Here is a 22,813-nt window from a genome sequence, read left to right as displayed (position 1 = left end):
CATCACTGGGAACCCGACCAGGGTGCCCTCCTCTCCCTGGGTGCCAACATTGATCCCCGTCCCACTCTGGAGCTCCTCGCAGTGCTCCCACCCACATCACCCGTGGGTGGTACGGATGCTCACCTGTGCAGCCAGTGATGTTCTTGGGGAGAGAGCGATAGGGTCCAGCTACTGCCCAGATCCTAACAAGGTAGCAAGTTCCTGGTGCCAGCTGTGCCAGGGTGACATTGGTGCTGTCCTTCCCTACTTCCAGGTTCCTTGCTGGCGCAGAAGAGCCCTCCTCGTGCATGCTGAGCACGTATCCATCCCTCTGCCCAGGAGGGGTCTCCCAGTGCACAGCCAGAGCCCAAGCAGTGCTGACAGGGCTTGCCGACAGGGAAAGAGGTGGTAACGGGACTGCAGGAAAGAAACAGCGTTACAGGAGACAAACCTAGGATCTCAGGCCTGATTCTAATTTGGGAATGAAGATGGGAGCTGCAGGACTGAGCATCTCACATGCTGTCTAAAGACTGCTGAGAGCAGCGGGTTGCTCCCAGATCGAAGGTGCTTCCTGCATCCCAGGTGATAACAGTGCATCACCACCGTGGCCTGAGACCCCCTTGTCCCAAAGTGCTCGGGAAGGCTCACAGCATGCCCCACTGAGCTGCTGGGCTCTGGGTAAGTGGGGGCCCCAACAAGACAGCCAGCATCTTGAGTAGGAGACAGGCAAGACAGGCACCAGTGGTGTTGCAGGGACACGGTCTCAGGGCCCTCCTGCAGAACAACCCTTGGACCTCCCTCTTGGTGCCCAGCCCCTCGCCAGGTCAGAGCCAGGCTGGGTACCAGGGGTGGGGATGGGTGCAGAGGAGCTGCGTTCCTACCAGTGTAGCCGATGGCAGTCTGAGAGGAGGTGCGATGAGGCCCAGCCTGAGAAATTATCTCCACGCGATACCGGGACCCTGGCACCAGCCCGTCCAGCTCAAGCTGGGTGACTCCACGGGGGACGGACACATTCCTGATGATGGACAGGGATTCGGCCGCCGAGAGCTGTACCAAGTGGTCTCTGCCACCGCCTGACTCCACCCAGCTCACACGTAGCTCCTGGGGTCTCTGGCCAGGCTGTACACTCACATTAGCCAGAGAGAGTGGATCTAGGGGGAAACACAGCATGGAGGTCCATGAGATCATGGAAGAAATCAACTGGAAAAGCCTGGACACAGCCTGGACCTCCTGCATAAGGCTAAAAGAGAAGTGGTGGCAGCTGACTGCCATCTGTCCTGTTGTCCTGGGGGACTTGTGAGTTGCCCGTGCATGTCCCCCAGTCGTTGCTAGCAGGCAGGAGCTGTACCGAGATGAGAGCACTCAGCTCCCAAGTAGGCTGCTCTGCTCCATGGACAGGGACCAGCAAGCCCAGATGGATCTCTGCGCTTCCCCTCCTGCACCCCTCTCCCACCAGTCCCAGGCTGGTCTTGAGATCATGAGCAGTCTAGGCAGAAGGTTCAGCTTGACTGGGGAAAGCCTGAGCTGGGGAAAAGGGTCTTTTGGGGCTCAGAAGCTGGCACACAGCACCTAACCCATGAAACATGCTCTGATTCCCAGAGGCAGGGAGCACGCAGGTCTCACCAGAGCCCTCCCTCTGCCCGGACACATCCATGTCACTGCCAGTCTTGCAGGGCAGTGCCAGGATGCCTTGTCCCTGCAGGAGGCTGGGGACACTTCTTACTCACATGTCCACTCGGTGGCAAAGTGTGACGAGGATCTGTATGGGCCAGCGAGGACAGTCACCTTCAGGAAGTACTGAACGCCAGGGGACAGCCCCAGGAACGTGAAGTTGTGGATGTTTGGCCCCACTGAGATGTTCCTCTGCGCTGGATGGCTCTTGCTGTAGAGCTGGAGGTGGAACTGGTCCACATCGCCAGCAGCCTTGTCCCAGATGGCAGAGAGTCCCAGCGGGTGTCGGGTGTTGGTCAGGGTCACACCAGCCGGAGCCAGGGGGTCTGAGAGAGAAGAGACATCCAGGCAATGAGAGGCAGTCACGGTGGAGCTGCCGTGGAGTGGAGTGGGAGCCTGCACGTGCCTGTCCCGGGCACCCTCCACTGCATGTCCCTGGTGGGCTCAGGTCACAAAACAGCCCTGGCACATCAAACCCCAGAACAGCCTGAGCTTCTGCTCCACAGCAGACATGGGAGCAGGTCCCCACCTTTACTGCTGGGTGACATTTGGAAATGATTTCCGTTCAGTGATGGGTTTGTCCTGCACTGAAGACCCTTTTACTTCCAACCTGGCTGAATGTGGCTCTGTTTGTCGTCCCATTCTTTGTCGGTCTATGCACCCCTGCCCCATGTCCCCCCCGCTCCCCATACATGGTCTATACCCTGCCTCGCTTCCATGCCGTGAGGTTTCTGCTCTCGTTGGACAGGCTGTGGTCGCAGTTTGCAGTAGGGGTGAGGTAGGGGTAACACACTCACAAGTCCAGTCTGTGGCTGATCGCGCAGGGGATCTGTAAGGTCCAGCCATAGCAGCCATCTCCAGTGTATACTGTCGCCCGGGGACCAGGTCCTCAAAGGTGACATTTGTCCAGTTGTTCCCCACGGTCATGTTCCTGACCTGCTCCTGGGACTTGGTTTCCCAGAGGGTGCCTGTGTAGCAGGTGTTGCCAGCGGGAGCTGCTCTCCAGGAGGCTTGCAGGGAGGTGCTGTGGCCCTGATTGCTGAGGGTCAGCTGCTCCGGCGGCAAAGGATCTAGGAAAGGTAAGTTCTAGAGTCACAGCTGCACGCGGACTGGGGTCACCTGGCAGAAGTGCAACCCCAAATGTGTTGGGTCTGGAGCCCCTTCCCTGGGAAAACCCACATCCAGGTGCTTTGGCCACCCGTGGGGTCTGAGCAGGCCACTGTGACCCCTGCTGACACCCACACACCGGTTTGGCAGAGACTGGGCCAGCATAGAGTTCAAACTGGCATGGTGAGAGAGGACTACTGTGCTGCTGGAGGAGGTGGTGGGTGGGATGGTCTGGACCAGGGTGATGGAGAGGCGGTTCAGGGCAGATGCAGCCTGAGCAGTGCCATGGGAGGGCGGCCCAGGGGAGGAGGAGGGCGCTGGGCTCTGCTGACCCTCGTGCTGAGCTGTTGGCATACAGACCAGGGTCAGGCACACCCAGCAGCACCTCTGCTTTCCTCCTCAGCCTTTTGCCCTTTTATGGCATGAAGCTGCAGAAGACCTGAGGCATGACATCGGGGAGAAGGCCAGGACACAGCGGGAACCCTGGGGCTGGCTGCGGTGAGGACTGTGGCACTCACGTGTCCAGTGGGTGATGCGCCGGGGTGTGGATGTGTAGGGGCCAGCCACGGTGCTGACCTCAAAGGTGTAGAGTGTCCCAGGGCGGAGGCCCTCGTAGGTGAAGTTGGTGACACCGCTGAGCAGCGAGCTGTTCTTCACTGGGTGCTCCATGGGGCTCAAGGCCAGCACGTAGCCCTCTCCCACCGCCTCCTCCCAGCTGGCTAGCAGGCTGTAGGGGCTCCCCTGGCTGGACAGACTCACAGCAGATGGTGCTAGTGGCTCTGCAAGGGACAAGGATGGGATTATGCACGTCACTGTGCGGGGCCGTGCATCAGGCAGCCAGGCTGCTCTCATGACACTCTGCAGCGGTCCTCCCACCAGGCTTGGGCATCCAGGGCTGCACAGAGAGCCTTTTACTTCTCTCAGTGCCCGGGGCGGGGTGAGTGCCTCCCCACACCTTTTAAGGGTCCTGTTCTTCCTTCCCAGGGTGGCAGCTCTGGGACAGCACCAACCATGCCTCCACGAGTTGCCCTAGAGGGACTGGGCACAGGGGGATGCTGCTCTGGGGGGATTGGTGGTGCCTCGCTACCCAGCTGCTGTGAGCAGAGGGAGGGGAATATGTCTTGAAGCCTGCTGAACACTGGGTCCAAAGGTTATTGAGTAGGATCTGGTCTTGATTCATGCCTGACGCTACCTGGCACAAGTCTGCCAAGGGCCTCTGAGTCCACCTTCACAAGGAAGCATGGGGCAGCAGGTTTTGTCACTCTGACCCACAGCCTGCTCTTGAGACCAGGTGCCATTGCACTGCACAGCCCCATCTCTGCCCCTGCCGCAATCCCCCCCCCAGCATCACACCAGCCTCCCTCTGGGCATCAGCCCTTCCATCAGGTGGCAGAAATGGCCTTGAAAGGACACGCTCAGGCTTTCTGCTTACGTGTCCAGGCTGCTGTGCTGCGGGCTGATGCCCGGTAAGGCCCAGCCACTGCCGTCACCTGGACAGAGTATTGCTTCCCAGGGCTCAGCCCGTGGAATGTGACATGGTCATTGTCTCCGCTGACAGAGATGTTCCTCGTCGGAGCACCATCCTCTCCTTCCTGCAGCGTCACCAGGTAGAAGTCCCTCTCTCCCGCTGGGGTGCTCCAGCAAGCCTGCAAGGAGCTCTGCTCCTCTGCACTGCTCAGGGTCACATTGCCAGGGCTCAGGGGGTCTGGAAGGGAAGGGAACGGGATTGAATGCATCAGGATTATGGGGTGCTCTGGACCCCATAAAGCCCTGAGCCTCATTCCCTGCTTCCTTATCTGCAGGATTACATCCAGCCTTAGACATCCTTTTGGACCGTGCCGTCTCTGTTTCCCAGCACAAACATTCCTGGTCTAGCAGAGCCCAGATGTAGCTGGCAGCACTGCTGGGAAATTCCTGAAAGTCCCCCTCCTCTCCATTCGTGTCCTGTCATGAGCTTGCTGATATTCCCAGGAACTGGCCCGGACAGAACTCCTGGCCAGACGCCCCTGGCTTGTGTGTCTGGCAGTTGTGTAGGTCAGAGCCGCAGACTGGCAACGGCAGGGATCAAGTCAGACTCACTCCATAGCAGAAACAAACCAGCTGGGGATGTGGAGGTCTTCCAAAATCCCAGCTGCAGAGTCAGCAGTGAGCAGAATCCAGCTTCCTGGGCTGGCAGGCAGAGCAGGAAAGAGCTGGACACTGGTCATCTGGTGGCAACCAGGACCTTCCAGCATATGCCTGACCAGTATCTCTGCCCAGGGCCAGGAGGAGTCACTGGCCACAACAGCCCTGAGTTTGCAGCTGGCACCTCCATAATTTGTTGCTCCTCACTAGAGAGGGGCAATGCTTTCTTGGAGTTTGGAATGAGTCTTGCTCTGTCCAGGAGGCTAGGTTTGCCCTCCCCATTTTCCCCATTTTTCCTGGGAATATCTGGGATAGCAAGTCCAGTGCCAGAACTGTTCACAGGGCTACGGACACAGTGTTGGCAGCAAACCAGGACCCTAGTGGTGGAAGTCACCTGCTCTCAGGGCCCTCAGCCTGAGGCCAGAAGGTGGAGGAAGTTGGGCTGACTGGTGTAACTAGCTGGGGTCTGGGAGGCCTAACCTCAATTTCTTGACCTGCCAGAGGCTGGCTTCTGTGGCTGTGTTTGCACAGCACCCAGCGCGTTAGGGACATCCACCAGGATGAGGTTTGGTGCTACTGAAATATACCCTTGACAGCAATCAAAGAGGACCAAAGACCCACTTCCCTGCAGGAACCTCCAGTTCAAACTGCTGTCCTCTTGCCCAATGTTTTCTCTGCTGCCCTTGGACCGCCCTGAGGCACAGGACACTCCGGCCCCAGCTGCACCGCACACCAGTGGGATGTCCTGCCCTTCCATCCTCCTCCTCAGGGGGAGGCCGTAGGCTGATCCCAGTGCATCCCAGGGGGAAGTAGGACAGCACTGGGAATTCACTGTGGGGCAACTTACTGGCCTCACTATTGCAGTGCCCAGACACATGTCCTGGAGCACCTTTCACTCAGGTCCAAGGAGAATAACTGCCCTCTGCACATGGGGGTCTGGCAGAAGACCTTTGGATTCAGGGGCTGGACCGAGAGTAGGGAGAAACCCAGAGCCACTGAGGTGCTCCCCCATCCCTGGCCATCATACTCACATGTCCAAGCAGTGGCATTGGGTCCCCGCACAGTGTAGGGCCCTGCCGTGGCGCTCAGCCCCAGCCAGTACTGGGTGCCGGGGTGGAGATGCTGGAAGGTGTAGTTGGTGAGGCCCCTCCTGGCTGACAAGGTCGTGGTCACGGTCTGGGTGAGGAGGTTGTGGAGTGCGAGGTGCAGCCAGGCGGCCCCCCCAGCACCCACCCAGGAGGCCACGAGGCTGGTGCTGGAGCCTGGGCTGAGCCGCAGCTGGTTGGGGATGGAGGGAGCTGAGGGGAAGAGCAGGAGGCAGCAAGATTCAGCACTGGGGCTGAGGGTCCCTGGACCCTCCTCCTGCCCCAGGGTCTCCTATGCCCACAGCTGCTTTCTATGCTGGCACGAGTGCTGAGGGTCTGGCAGGGGTCTGCTGAGGAATGTCTCCCAGGCGAGCTGAGGGGCTCTTGAGGGCCCTCCATACTGTCATGCTCTTTCAGGCTGCAGGGCAGAGCGGGTGGCAGCCCAGGTAATGCAACATTTCTGCAGCTCCCACCAGCCAAGGCCTTTTGCCAGGATCCCCAGATAGCCCTTCTCCCATGGGGACATGGAGCACACAAACCCCAGCTGCAGGTCCTGCAAGGCAGGACTGAGGTGCGAGGTTGTCCCCTTGGCCGAGCCCACTGGGCTCAGCGGGGATGTGAAAAACTCCCACCCCACACAACATCCCCATCCCGAGCCTGGAAACCTCCCGCTCTCCGCCAGCCCAGCTGGCACGTGTGCTGCACCGCTCCTGCCAGGCCCCTTCTCCCACCCCTTCCCTCTTGGGCAGGCACACCCATCATTCCCTACCTGTCCACTGGTGGGTACTGGTGCTTGCCTGGCTGGATCCAGCCAGCGTGCTGACCTTCAAGGCGTACTCGCTGCCAGCCAGCAACCCGTCAAACAGGAATGTGGAGGCGTTTGGCAGGACGGACACATTTCTCACAAGCATCTGGGAGTCGCTGTGGTAGAGGGCGAGGCGGTAGCCGTCCCGCTGCCCACGGGCGTGCTCCCAGGAGGCACGCAGCACGGCAGAGCTCCCGCCGCTGCTCAGGCTCAGGTTGCAGACGGGCGAAGGACCTGCATCAGACATGGCACGGACGGCGGTTGGCTGGTTGCCTTGCGATGCCTGACCTGCCAGGTTGCTCGGGGGACAGTGGGACAGTGCTTTCACCTGCTGAGGTCCTGCCAGCCAGCTCCATGGGATCCAATCCCCCAAGCACAGCCCCACCACCTCCGTGCCAGCTCACCAGTCTCCCACAGGTTGTGTGGGCTGCACCATCCCCTTTGGACCAGTCTCTGCACAGCCACTCTGAACTGGGCAGGGAGGCTCGGTCAGGGACAACACACCAGATGCGCACTGATAAAGGTGAAGCCCTCAGTGCTTACCTGTGAGCTCACTTGCTGCCAGGTCCTCTGTTCCTGCCGGCCCTGTGGGTCCTGCCACCTGCCTTCCTGTGAGCACCAGCCCCTGCTCCCTGCAGCCACCACTGCCGTCTGACACCATCTCTTCTGCTGGTCAACCCTGTCCCTCCAGCTCTACTCCCCTCCTCTAGGTTTTCCACCTTCACCTGCACTGATTTACCCGAGGATCCTCTGGAGAGATGCAGGCAAGGGCTGCCATCCTCACCTGAGCTGTGGGCTCACCAGCCCTGCCCCCTTCCTCAGTCCTTGGTATTGGCCAGGGAGGGCACAGAGCAAGGCTTGGTGGGTGAGCCAGTGATTGACAGACACGTGCCAAAATCACAGCAGATGCTACTTCCTGGTAGTTCTTTCTAGGCCTTCGGGCATGACTTTTCCACCCCTCAGCTCTCTGCAGTCCACACCATGGACTGGTCTATATTATTCCAGGAGAAGATATAGCCTGAACCCTGCCCATGCAAAGTGTGGGGGGCAGGACCCTCCTTCTGCAAGGATGAGTGAATGACCCCTGGGGCTCTGGGGACCTTGTGGAAGTGAGGAAAGACCTGACCTCCCCATGGACTCACAGGACTCTGCGCAGACCTGTGCTTCGCACCCTCTAAAGCAGTGTGACGATCATTGGTAGGAGACCTCAGACCCTTTGACCCTGGGGAACGCCTTACTTGTCTGTGCTGTCACTGTCTGGCTGGTGGTCTCCATGCTGGCAAGCGTGGCTGTCACCTCAATCTCGTAGCACATGCCAGGGGTCAGCCCGTGGAACCAGAAACTGGTGATGTTGGGTCCAGCGGATCCATTCTGCAGCAGCGTGCCTGGCCCCAGGGAGGAGAGGGCGAGCGAATATCCCTTGGCACCCCCCTCCGGCTCATCCCAGGACAGAAGGAGGGAGTCCGACCGGCCATGGTTACTCACGCTGAGGTTCAGGAGGGTCCCTGCAGAGGCAAAGCCAAAGCCCTCAGCAGGGAGCTGTGGTGCTGGTGGGTGGCCAGCCTGCAGAGCCAGGCTCCCCAGACCACCCACCCTCACTGCACACCTTGGCCCGGGCCATCACCTTGGGCACTGCCCCGCTGTGATGAGGCCCCCTGACCCCAAAGGCTCTGCACAGCCTATGGAAAACACAGAAGGTTCAGAACCCCCCATGGATGGGGGTCAAAGGCGCCATGTGAAAGACGTGCTCCTAAACATGGAGCATCTCTTCCACTGGAGAAAGCCTAGAAGGCTTCAGGCCATCACATGGTTTGTCCAGACAGCCCTGGTTTATGGCAGAAAAGTTGCATTGGCTGGGTATAATGCATTGCTCACCACCTTGGTTGGTCTGAGCCCCCAAAGGGGGTTGTTGAAGGGCTCCGGGTCCACCTCGCAGTTCCAAGACATTGGCCAGTGAGGGAGCAGGCTGGATATGGCAGTGGGGCCGTGACGCTCCCTGCAATAGTCTCTGCCTCTGTGTGGGCTCTGTCCACACCCCACTGTCCTGCCCAGTGCAGAGATGGCATGGGAAGAGTAGGATGCTGCGTACGCGGAGGAAATGTGGGGCTATATTTGCACAACGCCCTGCTGAGGTGCGTCCCTGCCTTGGCCTCGCTGCAGCAGTAAGGTCAGCACTCCGCAGCCGCAGGGCTGGTGCTGTGGCACCCAGATGGAGAGAGTCTGGGGACAAGGAAGTGGCATACGGGGCTTTGCCTAATTGGTGGGTCAGTGGCCAAAACTGCTATTGAATCCCTGCCATTAGATTGCTCAGGAACCACCTACACAAACAGGAGCCAGACAGAGCCTGTCTGTCGGGACCAAGCCAGCAGCGTGACCCTTGCAGGCTCCATCTCTGCCTCCCCATGCCTCCACCAGCAGATCGTTGTGCGCTCCCTATCCCCAGCCTTGCTGTGAACCACGAGCTCTCGATTGCTTTCAGCCTTTGGGAAACATCGGAACAGCTCTAGTGCTAATAAGACATTCATGTAATAATTAGCACTTAAAATTTACGATGTGCAACATGTCGTAACAGGTTTACATGTGATCGGGCATGGCAAGAAAGCTTTAAACAAGCACAGCCATTGCCCCAGAGATCTGCCCCGGGGCTGCCTTTACACAGCAAAAGAGGAGCAGTGTGGGGTGAGCCCGGGGGCAGGGGGGCTCGGGTGTCATCTGTGGCCTTCCCCTAAGGCTGAACAGTTTCAGAACTACATGTAACTTCTCTTTCATGCAATACTGTTGTTTGGAGCCCGCTGCTGTGCTGAGAGCTTCACTCAGCAGGTGGGTGCAAAGGGAATTGGGGAAGTTAGAGGTACACAAAAGAGGAGCACGTAGCTCCCCTGGGAAAGCCCTTATCAGTGTCATTCCTGAGCAGCTTAGGCGCAGAATTAGGAACAGACTGCTCAGGAGGGTTATCTGAATGTAGCTGGGTGTCTATGGGTCAGGTGCCTACACCTGGACCCGCTGCCCTGGGCTCCCCTTGCTGTCAGCAGAGACCCAGCCGCAACCCCTTGAGGAGCACGGGGCACGGTTTATCTCCTCCTGAAGACAGCCAGCAGGATTGTGCTCTGTGTGCAAAGTTCAAGCAGGGGTGGTTTTTCACTGTGGGCTCTTTCTTATCTCATGAAGGTACGAGTTCTCCACCCATGTTTGTCTGCTTCTCTCGGTTATCCAACAGACTACATTGCCTGCCTCCATCTGCCTCTTGGCAATCATCTTCACATCTGCAGTACAAATGTACTGATACCTAAAACGGGCCAGAGGCATCCTCCAGCCCTGAGGCCCACGATCACAACACAGCACGGCTGTGCTGCTCCCCAGCCGCCTCGGCACACCCGTGGGGCTGCCTCAAGGAGCGTGATCCTGCCCGGCCAACTGCAGGAGCTCCGTGCAGGGCATCACTGCCTGTGCTGCTGCTGAGCCCACTTGCTGCTTCCTGGGAAAGAGGGAGCTGGAGGCCTTGTCCATCGCTCACGCTTCCCCCCCATAAGGCTGCTTGCTGGAAGAGGATGGGGCTGACTCCCTCCCCTTCCCTGGCCATGACCTGCAGCCTGCAGTAAGTCAAAAGCAGAGTATTTACAAAGCTACTCTTAACTCCAGGAGTCCTGGTTCAGCATATCTGCTCATCTCACAGCTCCCGGGCACGAAGACCACCCTCTGCAACCCGGGGACCTCTTTGCTTTGGCTTACCTCTGTCACTGGGTGCATCCTGTCCCTCCAAGCCTGCCTGTGCTGTCCGGTTGGATCTGTCACCCTGGGGATTGCAGGTGTCAAGTGAGAGAGGGGCAAGGTGAGGTGGTCTGAGCTGAGACCCACGCCTGGGAGAGGCGCCCTGTGCCAGGCCAGGGGTCAGGCTGGCTGGGCAGAGCTCCCACCCAGCCATGGCCTCTGCAGGCTGCGACCCTCTGCGGACTGTGATCCCTTTATGCAGGAGAGCCCAGGTCACTGCTCACATCGCCCTCCAAGGCGGGAAGGCAGATGCAGCAGATGTAGCCTGGGGGCTGCCCCAGCCTTCTGCATGGCTCCTGGGAGTGCAGATGAACACAGGGTTGTGCCCACAGAGGAAGACATCCCACCAAAACAGCCAGGGCACAAGGGGAAGATTTGGGGAGGAGGGACCTCTGGACAGGCCCAGGCAATCTCATTACCTCTACAGGCATTACCCCCTTCCCATGATCATGTCAGGGGAGGATGGAGGGACCCCAGACCTCAACCCAGCTGCCATCGCCCACAGGCTGCAAAGCAAAGGCTTGGACTGAGAGCTCCAGAGCATCCAGCATCCTCCACACTGCAGCGGGTGCTGAGCACGTTTGCAGGACACCCATCTCCCCGCAGTCTGCTCACGAGCAGGGTGTGCCCTGCTTAGGTTGAGGCTAGTTCCCTCCACATTAAAGGAAATGTCTCTGCCCACTCCCTGTCCTGCAACAAGCCGCACAGGAGCAATCATCGTTCTTTAGTTATTTCCCCCTTGGCTCTGCTGGCTGACTCATTTCTGGCTCCCCCACCAACTGCAGTGCTTTTGGGAGTCTGTGCACAGAGGGACCGAAGGGGCTCCAGACCCCCAGGAATAGCAGCCAGCCAATTCCTGGGGCGAGGAGCCATGCAGCCATGGTAGCAGTAACACGCTCCAATCCCAGCCGCTGGGACAAGAGGGCACGGCGAGGTGGCGGGGGGAAGCGGAGGAAAGAGCCAGCTCGTAATTGCAAACGTCGCTAATTTGGTGCAGCTGCATGGCTGGAGAGGCAGCCCAGAAATATGCCGTCATTCCTCAGTGGGGTAGGACTATGCAAAGCCCCTTGCCGCCAGAGAGCTTGGAGCCAAGTGCCTGCATGGACAAACGGGGAGACGAAGAGACAAGGGCTTACCTCTGCCAGGGTTCCCAGGAGGTGCAGCACCCACAGGGCAAGCAGCGGCAGCAGCGGCGGTCTCATTGGGACCTGGGCGGCTGCAGATCAGAGGGATGACAAGCTGGGAGGGGGTCGCTTCTTAGCAGTGGCTGTCCCCAGCCAGCCCCTTCTCCCACGGCAGCGAGGGGCTGCGTCCCCACATGCTTTCCGAGCGCGGGTGACATCAGCGGGGCCGGGCGCTGCGTGCCAGCGTGGTGCCCATCAGCCCTGCCAGCGACCCCCGGGCAGGAGCGGAGCGCGCCCCCGGGCTGGGAGAGCCCAGCGAGTGCGCGCGTGCCTCCCGCTGCGCGCACCCGCTACCGCTCCCGCGGATCCGTGTCCGCCCGCGGCGCTCGGAGCGGAGCGGGCCCCGCACGGCGGCAGCCCGGGCTGGCCATCAGAGGGAGTTCCGCAGGGCTGTGGGAGCTGGTGCTGGGAGGGGAGGGGAGGGGAGGGGAGGGGAGGAGACAGCACCGGACCGATGGCGGCTCTGAGCTGGAAGGGAGTGCCCAAACCGGCCCCCAGCAAGGGGAGGGAGGGCGGACGGCAGCCTCCGGCAGCTGGGCTCGGATGCTGCGGGGAGCGTCGGCAGGAGTGTGGGTCCTGTGTGGGTGCTGTGCACCTTGCGGCTGTCTCTGTGCACCCTTTAGCTCTGTATGCATGAATTTCTGCACAGCAGGCTGCTGGTGGGGAATGGGAGGTTTGGCCATGCTGGGTGCGGAGGGAGATGTGCGCCTCTATGTGATGCTCATGGCACAGGGCCAGGTAGACTGGAGCTGGAGGCGGGGGGGTGCGTACACATTGTGAGAGGTTCTTGTATGTTGCATCCCAGGGATGCAAAGACACCTGGACCGCGCTTTGCCCATTTCAGGGGTTGGCTGGGTCCTGTGCCCTTGTCCGCTCGTGGGTTGTAGGAGCTGTGCATGGTGCTGCCATGGGGAGCACCCTGTGCCCCCCAAGCTATGCGCAGGGCCGTGCATTGTGCGGTGCGGTGCTGACTCTGTGCAATGCGTGGCAGGATGCCAGCTGTGATTCAGAGCGGAGATGCCATAGGCTTCACATCAGTGCTGGAGATCTGGGACAGTGCTGGAAAAGGTTCAGTGATGCATCTGTCCTAGAAGCCAGCACAGCCCGTGTGGCCGTGGGAGTCTGTCCCAGTAGCCAGCTCGGCCACCAACAGGGGCTATTCAAGCTCTGCTTATTGCTGGGAGCCATTGAGCTGTCAGGGTGGGACACGTCCCCTAGCTGGCCCCAGAACAGCAAAATCCCTCCCCCAAAAGCTCAGAGGTTTGTCAGATGGGACCTGTGAGGGACAGATCACACATACACAACCCCCCAGTGCCTACACAAAGCTATAGGAAAGCCCTGGCCCCTGCACATAACTGAGAAGAGAGGGGGACACAAGGACCCCTGGGTCTAGGACCCATCTCCAACCCCAGGGCCATCCCCTAAACCTCCTGACAGCCCCCAGGCTGATGGGGCCAGCTGGGAAAGGGGAAAGAGCATGCGAATGCCCTTGCCTTTGCATGGAGGCAGTTAATTCCCCAGGTCCTGGCCAAATGGGACTGGTGCCAGGAGCCCTGGTCCATGGTCACAGTCACGTCTCTGCAGAAGTCCAGTCCCCTGCCTGGAGCGGGCTGAGGGTAAAGGAGCCCTGGCTCTGCTGCTCAGCCCAGCAGTGAGGGCTTATTTGCCACCTTTGTCCCACCAGCAGAGAGGCAGAGCTCAACAACTGGAGGCCCTTCGAGTCACTCTGTCCCCGGACCTGCCCCACTCTGCACCCTGGACAGGAAGATCAGGGTGGGAGCAGAAGGCAGTGCCTTGGCTCCAGTGCAGGCAAGCATTCTAATCCTTAATATGGGCAGCTCTGGGGAGGGCTGAATGTCAAAAATGCAAGCAGGGCATCTTCTCAAGTGATGGAGACCCAGCATAAAATCTCTGGCTCTTAGGGATCCCCTGATAAGCATTTGGGATTGAGGTGCAACAGCACCTGCGGTGATGGGGATGACCCATCACCCAGCACTGCAGACAGCTGGGGACACCCATCCCTGCTGCCAGACAACAGCGTGACCAGGGACTGAGCACAGGGTTCATGGATACCAGAGGTGATGTCCTCCAGCCACTTAGATGGATGGGGACAGAGTCCCCCTCCACAGGCTGAGAGAGAGGGAGCTGCTGGGGCTGGCTGCTGCCGTCTCCAGTGGGCTGGGGACTGTTTTAAAAGGCCCCTTTGCAGAGCTGGGTGGCTGCAGCCAGCTGGGAGGAGGCTGGAGCTCCCCGCTGCAGCGAGGGCGTGCCAGGTTTACCCGGGGACCGGAGGTGGGAACTGGGAAGCTACAACCAGCTGGTCCCCAAATCATGTTTGCAAAGAGGCTTTTGGTGGATGCCGCTGTGCAGGTCCGTGGTGCGGTGCAGGCTGTGGTGCCCTGCCACCGCGGTGCAAGAAGAGGTGACCCCGTGTGGGAAGAGGAGCGTGGGGCTGTGCTGTCATGAGTGGCACGGAGGGTCAGGATGGCTGGGGCAGAGGTAGAGCAGGCAGGGGAAGCTGGGGGCGGACAGGGCCGTGTGGTGTCCCCAGAGGGTGGCAGGTGATGGCAGAGCCGAATTGGAGGAGCCACTGGCTGAGGAAGGAGGGGTTGGAGGTTAGAATGGAGGGCCTTGGTGGGCTGGGAACTGTGATCCAGGGGGATGGGGCAGGAGGGACCCTTGATTATCAAGGAAAACCCTGGGAAGAGATTTTGAATCCCCCAGTGTCTAAGGCAGGTGGCAGGAGGCGGTGTCCCCTGCAGTGGCACAGACAGGAGATTTTCCCAGGCTACAGAGTCAAGGTGGGGCTTGTCTAGCTTCAAAGCACACCAAAGAGCAGCTCCAGGCCAGCAAGAGGACAAACCCACTCTCTGGAGTCCTGGGAAACTCCAGCTGGGCTGAGTGTGCCCTGCCCATCTGGGGAGCAAGCTGAGCCCGCACACGCTTGCTACACCTGCCTGCCTGCAGCCCCAGCGCTCCTGTCACCAGCTTCCCTGCAGAGCTGGTCATCTCCATCTCCAGCCACCCTGGCTCAGCAGGAGGGAGTTACAAGGGAGGTGGGTGGGATGTGGCATCTCAGGAGCTTGTTGGAAATCAACTTCTGCTGCCATGGCCCTACATGGGGGTACAACTCCACCACCAAGTTATTTCTCCAGGCATTGGTTTGCCCAAGGACCAAAGAGTCTGTCCTGCTGTCCCTGGTCTCTGGGCTGGGGAGCAGAGCAGGGACTTCTGGAGCATGGTGTCTCTATCCCCACGGAGCCCGCTGCCACGCTGTGCCACTGCTCCGCACCTCCCTGTCCAGGAGGAGAGGTGACCTCCCGCCTGGCATGTGTGTCCTACACTCCGGGAATGCCTTGGCACCATGCCTTGCTGCCTGCTCGGCTGGGACTGACCTCTGCGCATGGTCCCGGAGGTGTCCCCAGGTCTTTCCCAGCCTCTGCATGCTGCTGGTGGCCCACCGCAGGGCATACAGGTCAGGGATCCCGCTGGCCGTGGGGACACGTCCATACCAGCCCCACTGATTTTAAACCTGGGGACCCAGCTGTTGTGTTCCCTGAGCCCAGGGACTTTGGGCTGTGCCTGCAGTGGAAACAGCCCAGAGCACTGGTGGGAGCCAAACCCAGGAGCTGCCGCTGGCGCCGCAGGGCTCAGCAGCTTCCCATACTGGACAGAAGAAGCTGTTCATTATGTGCCAGAGCTACCCTCCCTGTGGCCACCCTGGTGATGGTGATACCGTGCCACCACAGGCAGGGACAGAGAGAGCCTGCCTTCAGCTGAGGGTGCCAGATCTCCCCTCTGGTCCCCCCGACAGTGCAGATTTCGTCTGTGCCAGACCCAAAAACAACTGCAGAAGGTTTCTCCACCCAGCAGCTGGAACCCAGCCTGGAAACTCAGGGGCTGCCGAGTCATCACATTTTCCGTGTAGCAGCAAAGGCTACCGCAAGGAGTAGGGAGTGAGGGAGGCCCCACCAACTATGAGCACTCAAAAGCTGTGTCGGCCAGAGCTGGGGTGGCACCACAGGGTGAGAGCGGCCACGCCAGCGCCTCCTGCAAGGGGGAGAGCCTCAGGCTGGGACATTGTCATCTCCCTGAGCCCCAGCGGGATCATTCAGTCTGGAGCAGAGATGGGAAAGGGGATCTCTGACAGCATGCTCATCAATGTGGTGTCAGGCCTTGCTTATGCTGAGGGACAGCAGCCACAGTGCAGTGGCAAAGACCCTGTCTGGCAAAGGCTCCAGGCAGTCCCCCTGGGCAGTGCCAACCTCAGACCAGAGCAGAGTCCACCCACAGTTTGCCTTTGTACTCCACGCACTGACTTTTACCCTGGGTGCCCTGGGCACGGAGCTGGTGGTACAGGGCTCGTCCCCGCTGAGGCATCTCCCAGACACGAGCATGGCCCTCCACACTTGGGGGAAGAAGGGGACCTCCCTGGGAAGCACCAGCTGGGGCGAGGATGAGCAGGGTGGGCAGCAGAGTGCATGCCTGTGGCACCCGAGCATCCCCAGTGTCCCAGGGTCTGTGTGTGGTGACAGCCAGCCGGCAGTGCTCCCGAGGCTGGGCACAGGCAGAGCCCAGGAGGGTCTGTGCACACCACGGCCAGGGGACAGCACGCAGGCAAGGACGCTGCCACTCCGGAGGGACCCGAGAAAGGGCCTGCACCGAGAAAGGGCAGAGCCGTGGCCTGGCACTGTGCCATGAGCGATGCTCTTACTGCGTGGAGGAACCTGCACCCATGTCTGGATGGGCAGCCCTGCTGTCCCCGTGGGAGCTCTGCCAACCCTCCCTGGGCAGGACCCCTTCCATCCAAACTGGCACCCTGCAACATGTTTCTGTCAATCAAACTGGTCTTAAGGTTTTGTTTCTTGGAACGATCGAGTCCTTGCAAGCACAGCTCGTTTCTGCAGATTACTCCCCAAACTGTCGAACAAACATAACCCAATTGCTTGAATTCCTTGAGCTCACAGAGGTGCAACGTTAAAAGCTACAATTATTGTGTAGCAAGCGCCCCAACCTTCGTCCTTCAAGGCAGCCCGTGATATGGGGCACCAGTGCCACTGGGGTTGGGCTGGGAGCAGCTCTGGGGCTCCTGTCATCCCTTGGCCCAGCAGCAACGTCCCTCTGGTCCCTGTCCCTCCAGAGCCTGTCTCTGCTTGTGCCCACCAGCGCTATGAACTGCCCCAGGCCACGGTTTCTCCCCTCTGCCACCTCTGAGGTGTCGAGTGCTGCCTGGGGCTGCAAGGGAGGAACAAGGGGAACAGGCTGTTCCCAGGGCAGAGCCTGCAGAATATGCAGGTGCCGCTGGGACCTCTCTCTTCGCAACATTCACACGCCACCGTTCTCCAACCCTAAACCCCAGAGCACTGGGATGCTCTTCCTTCAACCCCTTGCAAGTGTTTAATCATTTCCATGTGGACTCCCGCCAGCACCGCTGCCTGCCTCCTGCCAGGTGCCTTCAAACCTTGGAGCTCTTCCCATTTTGCAGAGAGGAGAGGGCAGGCACATAGTGGGGGAGAGCACCCCTTCTGCACAGCATAGCTGTGCCCGGGGCAGGCACAGCCACGCTGGCCAGGCTACTGGACAGCCAGGAGGCACAGGAGTGACTCCCGCGCTTGGGCGATGCTCTGTGCTCCCCAGCTCACTGCCAGTGATGGATGAGACCTGGCGGCAGAGCCCAGGATGCCTGCGGGTGCGGAACCAGGCGCCTGCAGACCTGGGAAGAGCAGGGCTGTGGGTGACTCAGAGCACGCCCAAAGCCGGCAGAGCCGGGCAGACCTGCTCTGCCCCCCCAGGGTGTGGGTGCCGCCCCTGGGGCTGAGCAGGCTCAGGCGTCCCCTTCCCCTGGCCAGGGCAACAGGCACCAGGTGGGGAGGGCTGATAGCAGCCTGGAGAGCGCCTGCCCCACACCTACTGCAAGCAGTGATAGGGCAGCCCCTGGATGGCCCCCCAAACCCCCCAACTCCACTGCCAACAACCTGCAAAACTCAACAGGGCTCTGCTCCCACCCTGGGATGCAGTGCCAGCACAGGCTGACAGTAAAGCTGCCTGTTGCTGCCAGGACACCACACTCACGGAGCCAAGAAGTTGCCATGAAGCAGCTCCTGGTGCCCACCCGCACCTCGCTGTGCTGGGGAGCGTGGGCACGAGACCCCCCCTGCGCAGACACAGCGGCGTAATGCCAAGCCCTGCTTCTGGCACAGCCATGCACGGAGGCTGCCCATCCCCAGCCGCCCGCCCCGGGGCCGTGGGATGGTGTTTGCTCCCGCGGTGCCAGAGCACAGGAGGGTCTGCACTTCTTTCCCCACCGCACGCATCCAGGCTTCAACCGCACAGCTGGGAAAAGAGAGAGGGGGGCAAGGAGTGGGAGCGGTACCTCTCCTGGTGGGCATCCCTGGCGTGGTCCACAGCCAGTCCCTGCAAGCCGTGCGTGCGCAGCGTTGGCTTGGCGAGCTCACGCTTGCCGTTTACTCCAGCTTGTGCACGGCCCTGACGCTCAAGTCTGGGCTGGTCCTGGGGAAGGCCCGCCTGGGCTCGCCTGGCGTCTCGGCTGCAGGATGCCAGGGAGGAGGGACCAGCTGGATGGAGATGCCTCCTGTGGCCCTGCGATGGCAGGGGACTGCGCCGCAGGGAGGGCAGAAGACACGTGCCATGCCGTGGGCTGGGCATGGCTCACTTGTCCCTGCACCTTGCCTGAGTTTGCACCACGCGCTCTGGGTGCTGGGGGCACCCTGTGATGGGACCCTTGGAGATGGCAAATTGCAAAGGGAGGCAGGGAGGGCCCTGAGGCCATGATGGAGCCAGCGCAGATGCCCAGACCCACGCTCCAGCCCCGAAGGTGTCTGTGGGTTGTGATTGCTAAAGCCTTTGCTGCCCTGAGCCCCATCAGACCAGCCACCATCCTGGAGCGAGAGCATCCCGGTCCCCCTCAGCCCCACATCACAGGGGAGGTGATGAGGAGCTGATGAGTTGGCTCAGTAGGCACAGAGCATCCTGAGAGCTTGTCCCAGGTGGCACTTATCCTCACCCTGGTGAATGGGTGGACCTTGTCCAGTGGGTTCGGAGGAAAGCCAGGACCATGGAAGCAGGTCTCACGGCACCCCCTCTCCCAACTTGATGGATGCAGGAGGAGGAGGTGCAATAGCCATGGCAGTGAGCATGATGACTCCAGTATCCTGCAGTCCCAGCTGAAAACAAGGCCTGGAGCTCATGTTTCTGGTGTCCTCGCAAGCAGCTGGCAGGATTAGCCTGGCTTAGCCCCACGTGGGAGCAGCGAGTTCCCGCATCCGCTGTGCAGTGCATGGAGGGGTGTCTCTGCATCTGACCCTTCCCAGTCCCACAAGGGTCCCACGCATTTCAGCTGCTGCTCGGGGGGCTCAGCCGTCCCACCACAGGCACCTGTCCCTGCCGGCAGGTCCCCATCACCCACCCGCCCCAGCTGGGCAAAGCTCTCTGCAGAGAACAGGGAGAGGGAGGGCTATGCTGGCTCCGTCCAAACCAGCCTGCCTGCACGGCAGGGAGGGGAGGCAGCCCTGGACACTGCTGCCATGCTCAGCAACTACACGAAAACACAGCGTCCAAATTTGGAAAGTGTCTCAGTTTCCAAATACCACCATGAACTGAAAAACTCACCTCAAAATGAAACCAGCCTCAGCCTTCTGGTTCAAAGTTTCCTGTACAAAAACAAACCTGCCAGACGGCTGCATTTGCACACAAAAGGTTTTGTTTTCAGGAGGAAGGTCTCTTTTTTTGGAGGAGTAAACAGAAGGCCTGCCCATCCTCCATGCCCCCGGGTGGGAGGCCTGCCTGGCAGCTCAGGACGAAGGCAGGGCATTGTCCCGTCTTGCTGCCTGGCTGCTTTCCCTCTCCCACGTCCGCTGCAAGCAGAGCGCTGCCTGCAGCAGCACTGCCGCCGTACCGCGCTGCTGCCTTGCCCGGCAGGCACTGGACCCTGGCAGGCTGCGCCGGCAGAGGCATCTTGCCTGCGTCTGCCTAGCCGTGATGCCTCGGAGGGTCCCAGGGCACGGGGACGCGTGCAGGATGGCTGCGTGCAAGGGCAGAGCTGGCCCTTCAGCAGAGGGATCACGGTCTGCCTGTGGCTCTCCTAGCACCGTGGCGGTCCCGGGGCACTGCGGCATGGCACCCGGGGGTGCTCCCCTCCCTGCAGCACGGCTGCAGCCTTGGCAGCGCCCGCTTCTGCCTCTCCTTGACTTCTCCATGGCATCTCCCACAGCACCCGGAGCCAAACACAACACTAGCCTGTCTCTTGTGGCGCCTGATGCTTTCTGCATCCAGCCCCCAAAGGAAGGCAGTTCTGCTTCTTCACAGGAGCAGCTGGGGGACCTCCACCTGGGCTCTACTCCCTCCAGCTCAGCTGAGACCACCCTCCCCAGGCTGATACACATTTGGGGCTGGCACAGTTGCAGCCTGGCTGCTCCCTGGGGTGCTGCCGTGGCCTTCACCCATCACAGCTGAAGCTGCTTCTTGGGATGTGCCTTGGCCACGGGTGTGGATCTCACGGCTGGTGATTGCTAAAGGCTTTGCTGGCACAAGCTTGATCTCACCAGGTGGGTGCTGCAATTCTGGAGCAGGGCTGAGGCAGTCGCAGAGCGGTGCAGGATCAGCCCCACCACCTACTGAGAGTTTTCCTCCAGATCCCTGTGATGTGTCTGTCCTTTCAGCTGCAGCCTCTGCTGCTTGACTTGGGATGGTGGCACCATTCATTGTGTCTTGCAGAGTGACCTGGAGCTCAGCCCTGCCTGTCCAGGGCTCCCTGATGATGTGTCCACGGAGTTGAACATCCTGGCCTGAATGTTCGGGGGCAGGGAGGGTCTGTGGGGCTTGGAGACCTTCCCAGATGCCAGACTTGGAGAGCTGGTCCCTACCCAAAGCACTGGCAGAAGCTATTTCCACCTCTGAGCAGCACCCACCCTGCCTCAGTTCACCATCCATACACCAGGAAGGTGTACCCACAGCTCTGCTGCTGGAGGGGAGGGAGGGAGAGCAGGCATCAGGCTGGTAACAGGGACGCATCCAGCTTTTCTGTGCCTCTTTGTCCCTCCCTGGTCTGTCATTAGCAGTGTGTTTGGCAGCTGGGCGGTGAAGCCACGCTGTCCTGCTTCTCCTGTGGGTGGTGTGGCTGGGCTGGGCTGGCTGCGGGGTCCGGGAGGGACTGTCCCAGGGCTGGGGGCATCAGCAGGGCTGCCGTTCGGCTTGAGCCACTTGGCTGGGAGAGCCTAAAACAACAAACATTGTGGAATAAGGGAACATTTCACTGCTTTTTCCTGGTCAAGTGGTTTCCTGTTTTCTAAGCAGCTCTTCCATTACCACTGGGGCAGAGGACTTGTCTGCGCAGTGCCTGCTCCCAGAGCAGACCCTCACTGGAGAGGCCAGTTCCTGCTGCTTGACATCTGCAGAGAAAGAGGTCACAGCAGATTGGCTCTAGGATCAGCTGCAACCTTTACAGGAGACCTGCAGCAGGAGACAGCATTATTTGCTTTCCCTCCGGGCTGGAAGCATCCATGAACGTGTGGTCTTACCTAGGTTAGAACAGGCTGGACACCACTTGTTTACACAGCCTTGCTGGTTTTTCTTATGGACAGCTTTCCGCGGCCTGACAAACTTGTCACATGCATGGCCACCTGCTCGACAGACAGGGAGCACCGGAGCTCCTGGGCTCAGCTATGGGCAGGAATGGCCCGGTGCTGTGGTTCACGTGGGATGCTGCTGAAGGCAGGGGTCAAGGGCAGGATGCCCCGTGGCACACCACTGCTGTATTTCCCAGGAGTGTGGAGTGAGTGTCTCCATCTCCATCACCCCTGCTCCTCCCAGGCCAGCCCTGCACCCCAAATGTGTGTTGGGGTCCTGAGCAGAGCCCTCTACAATTACAGTGTTGTTCCATCCTTGGGTCCATCCTTTCTCCCCCAGAGCCTGTATGCAGCTGTGCATGTGGGTAAGGTCACCCCGCCTGGTGGTGCTGCCCACCCAGCACCCATTCCATCTCCTCTGCCCCAGCCCAGAGCCCCCTGCCCAGCTCCTCCCGCTTCTTCCCCTGCCCATCACTGACCTCCCCTCTGTCCAGGACAGTACCAGGAGCAGGAGCAGCGGGACCATCCCACCAGGTCTCCAGGGAAACACACAGATATTTTAGCAGTTGACAAACATAATTTTTCCCTCCTTTGCTGAGCGTTATTAAAAAGAGTCTTGTCGTGGTTTAACCCCAGCCGGGAGCTCAGCCCCACGCAGCCGCTCGCTCACTCCCCCCGGCAGGGTGGGGGAGAGAATCGGAAGGGTAGAAGTAAGAAAACTCATGGTTTGAGATAAAGACAGTTTAACAGGTAAAGCAAAAGCTGCGCACAAGCAAAGCAAACCAAGGAATTCATTCACTCCTTCCCACGGGCAGGCAGGTGCTCAGCCATCCCCAGGAGAGCAGGGCTCCATCACGTGTGACGGTGACTTGGGAAGACAAACGTCATCACTCCAAACGTCCCCCCTTCCTCCTTCTTCCCCCAGCTTTATATCCTGAGCATGGTGTGATATGGTGTGGGATATAATTTGGCCAGCTGGGGTCAGCTCTCGCAGCTCCGTGTGCCCCTGGCAGAGCAAGGGGAGCTGAAAAAGTCCTCGACTAGCGTAAGCACAACTTAGCAACAACTGAAACATTCAGTGTGTTATCAACATTATTCTCATACTATATCCAAACCACAGCACTGCACCAGCTGCTATGAAGAAAATTAACTCTATCCCAACTGAAACCAGGACAAGGCTGTTGGCAGAGGGTCCACCCTGAAACCAGCCTGTGCCAGCCCCTGCGGACTGTCTGATCTGTGGAGAAGAGGCAGGCAGAGGATGCTGACACACAGGCTGTCACTGCTTGAATCCGACCTGGCTCCTCCTGGAAAACAGGATCCATCTGGACCTCTTCAGGGTCCGTCCTTGATCCTTACACGCTCAGCCACCCCCGACCGTGACAGAAGCATAAACAAGGAATGGGGAAATAGGCAGACACAGGGGGGTCCTGCCAGCACCTCTGGGCCCAGACCCAGCCAGCGCTGCAGGATGCGGCCCAACAGGCAGCATCTCCTCCCCGGCAG

The 22,813-nt window shown here is 60.0% G+C and overlaps 1 protein-coding gene across 5 annotated transcripts in view; it reads right to left on the bottom strand.

The window, feature by feature from the left end:
- The window catches only part of LOC104041842 (receptor-type tyrosine-protein phosphatase V-like), a 35,143-nt gene extending 23,113 nt beyond the window's left edge, over nucleotides 1-12,030 (bottom strand). For 2 of the 5 annotated variants that reach the window (XM_064471915.1, XM_064471916.1), the window contains exons 1-11: nucleotides 11,676-12,017; nucleotides 10,501-10,564; nucleotides 8,010-8,276; nucleotides 6,736-7,005; nucleotides 5,913-6,179; nucleotides 4,190-4,462; nucleotides 3,276-3,536; nucleotides 2,448-2,720; nucleotides 1,707-1,976; nucleotides 861-1,130; nucleotides 124-396 (exon numbers count right to left, since the gene is read on the bottom strand). In XM_064471915.1, the coding sequence (XP_064327985.1) occupies nucleotides 124-396; nucleotides 861-1,130; nucleotides 1,707-1,976; nucleotides 2,448-2,720; nucleotides 3,276-3,536; nucleotides 4,190-4,462; nucleotides 5,913-6,179; nucleotides 6,736-7,005; nucleotides 8,010-8,276; nucleotides 10,501-10,564; nucleotides 11,676-11,741 (2,554 nt within the window). In that variant the 5' untranslated portion in view covers nucleotides 11,742-12,017. Of the gene's footprint in view, nucleotides 1-123; nucleotides 397-860; nucleotides 1,131-1,706; nucleotides 1,977-2,447; nucleotides 2,721-3,275; nucleotides 3,537-4,189; nucleotides 4,463-5,912; nucleotides 6,180-6,735; nucleotides 7,006-8,009; nucleotides 8,277-10,500; nucleotides 10,565-11,675 lie in introns of those variants that run through there. The other 3 variants (XR_010376089.1, XR_010376088.1, XM_064471917.1) reach the window with 3 other exon arrangements.
- Between the last annotated feature and the right edge of the window lie 10,783 nt (nucleotides 12,031-22,813).

This window comes from Phalacrocorax carbo, chromosome 23, assembly GCF_963921805.1.
Source record: "Phalacrocorax carbo chromosome 23, bPhaCar2.1, whole genome shotgun sequence".
NCBI lineage: Eukaryota > Metazoa > Chordata > Aves > Suliformes > Phalacrocoracidae > Phalacrocorax > Phalacrocorax carbo.
The sequence above is the reverse complement of the archived record's forward strand: the minus strand, read 5'-3'. Positions and strand labels throughout refer to the sequence as shown.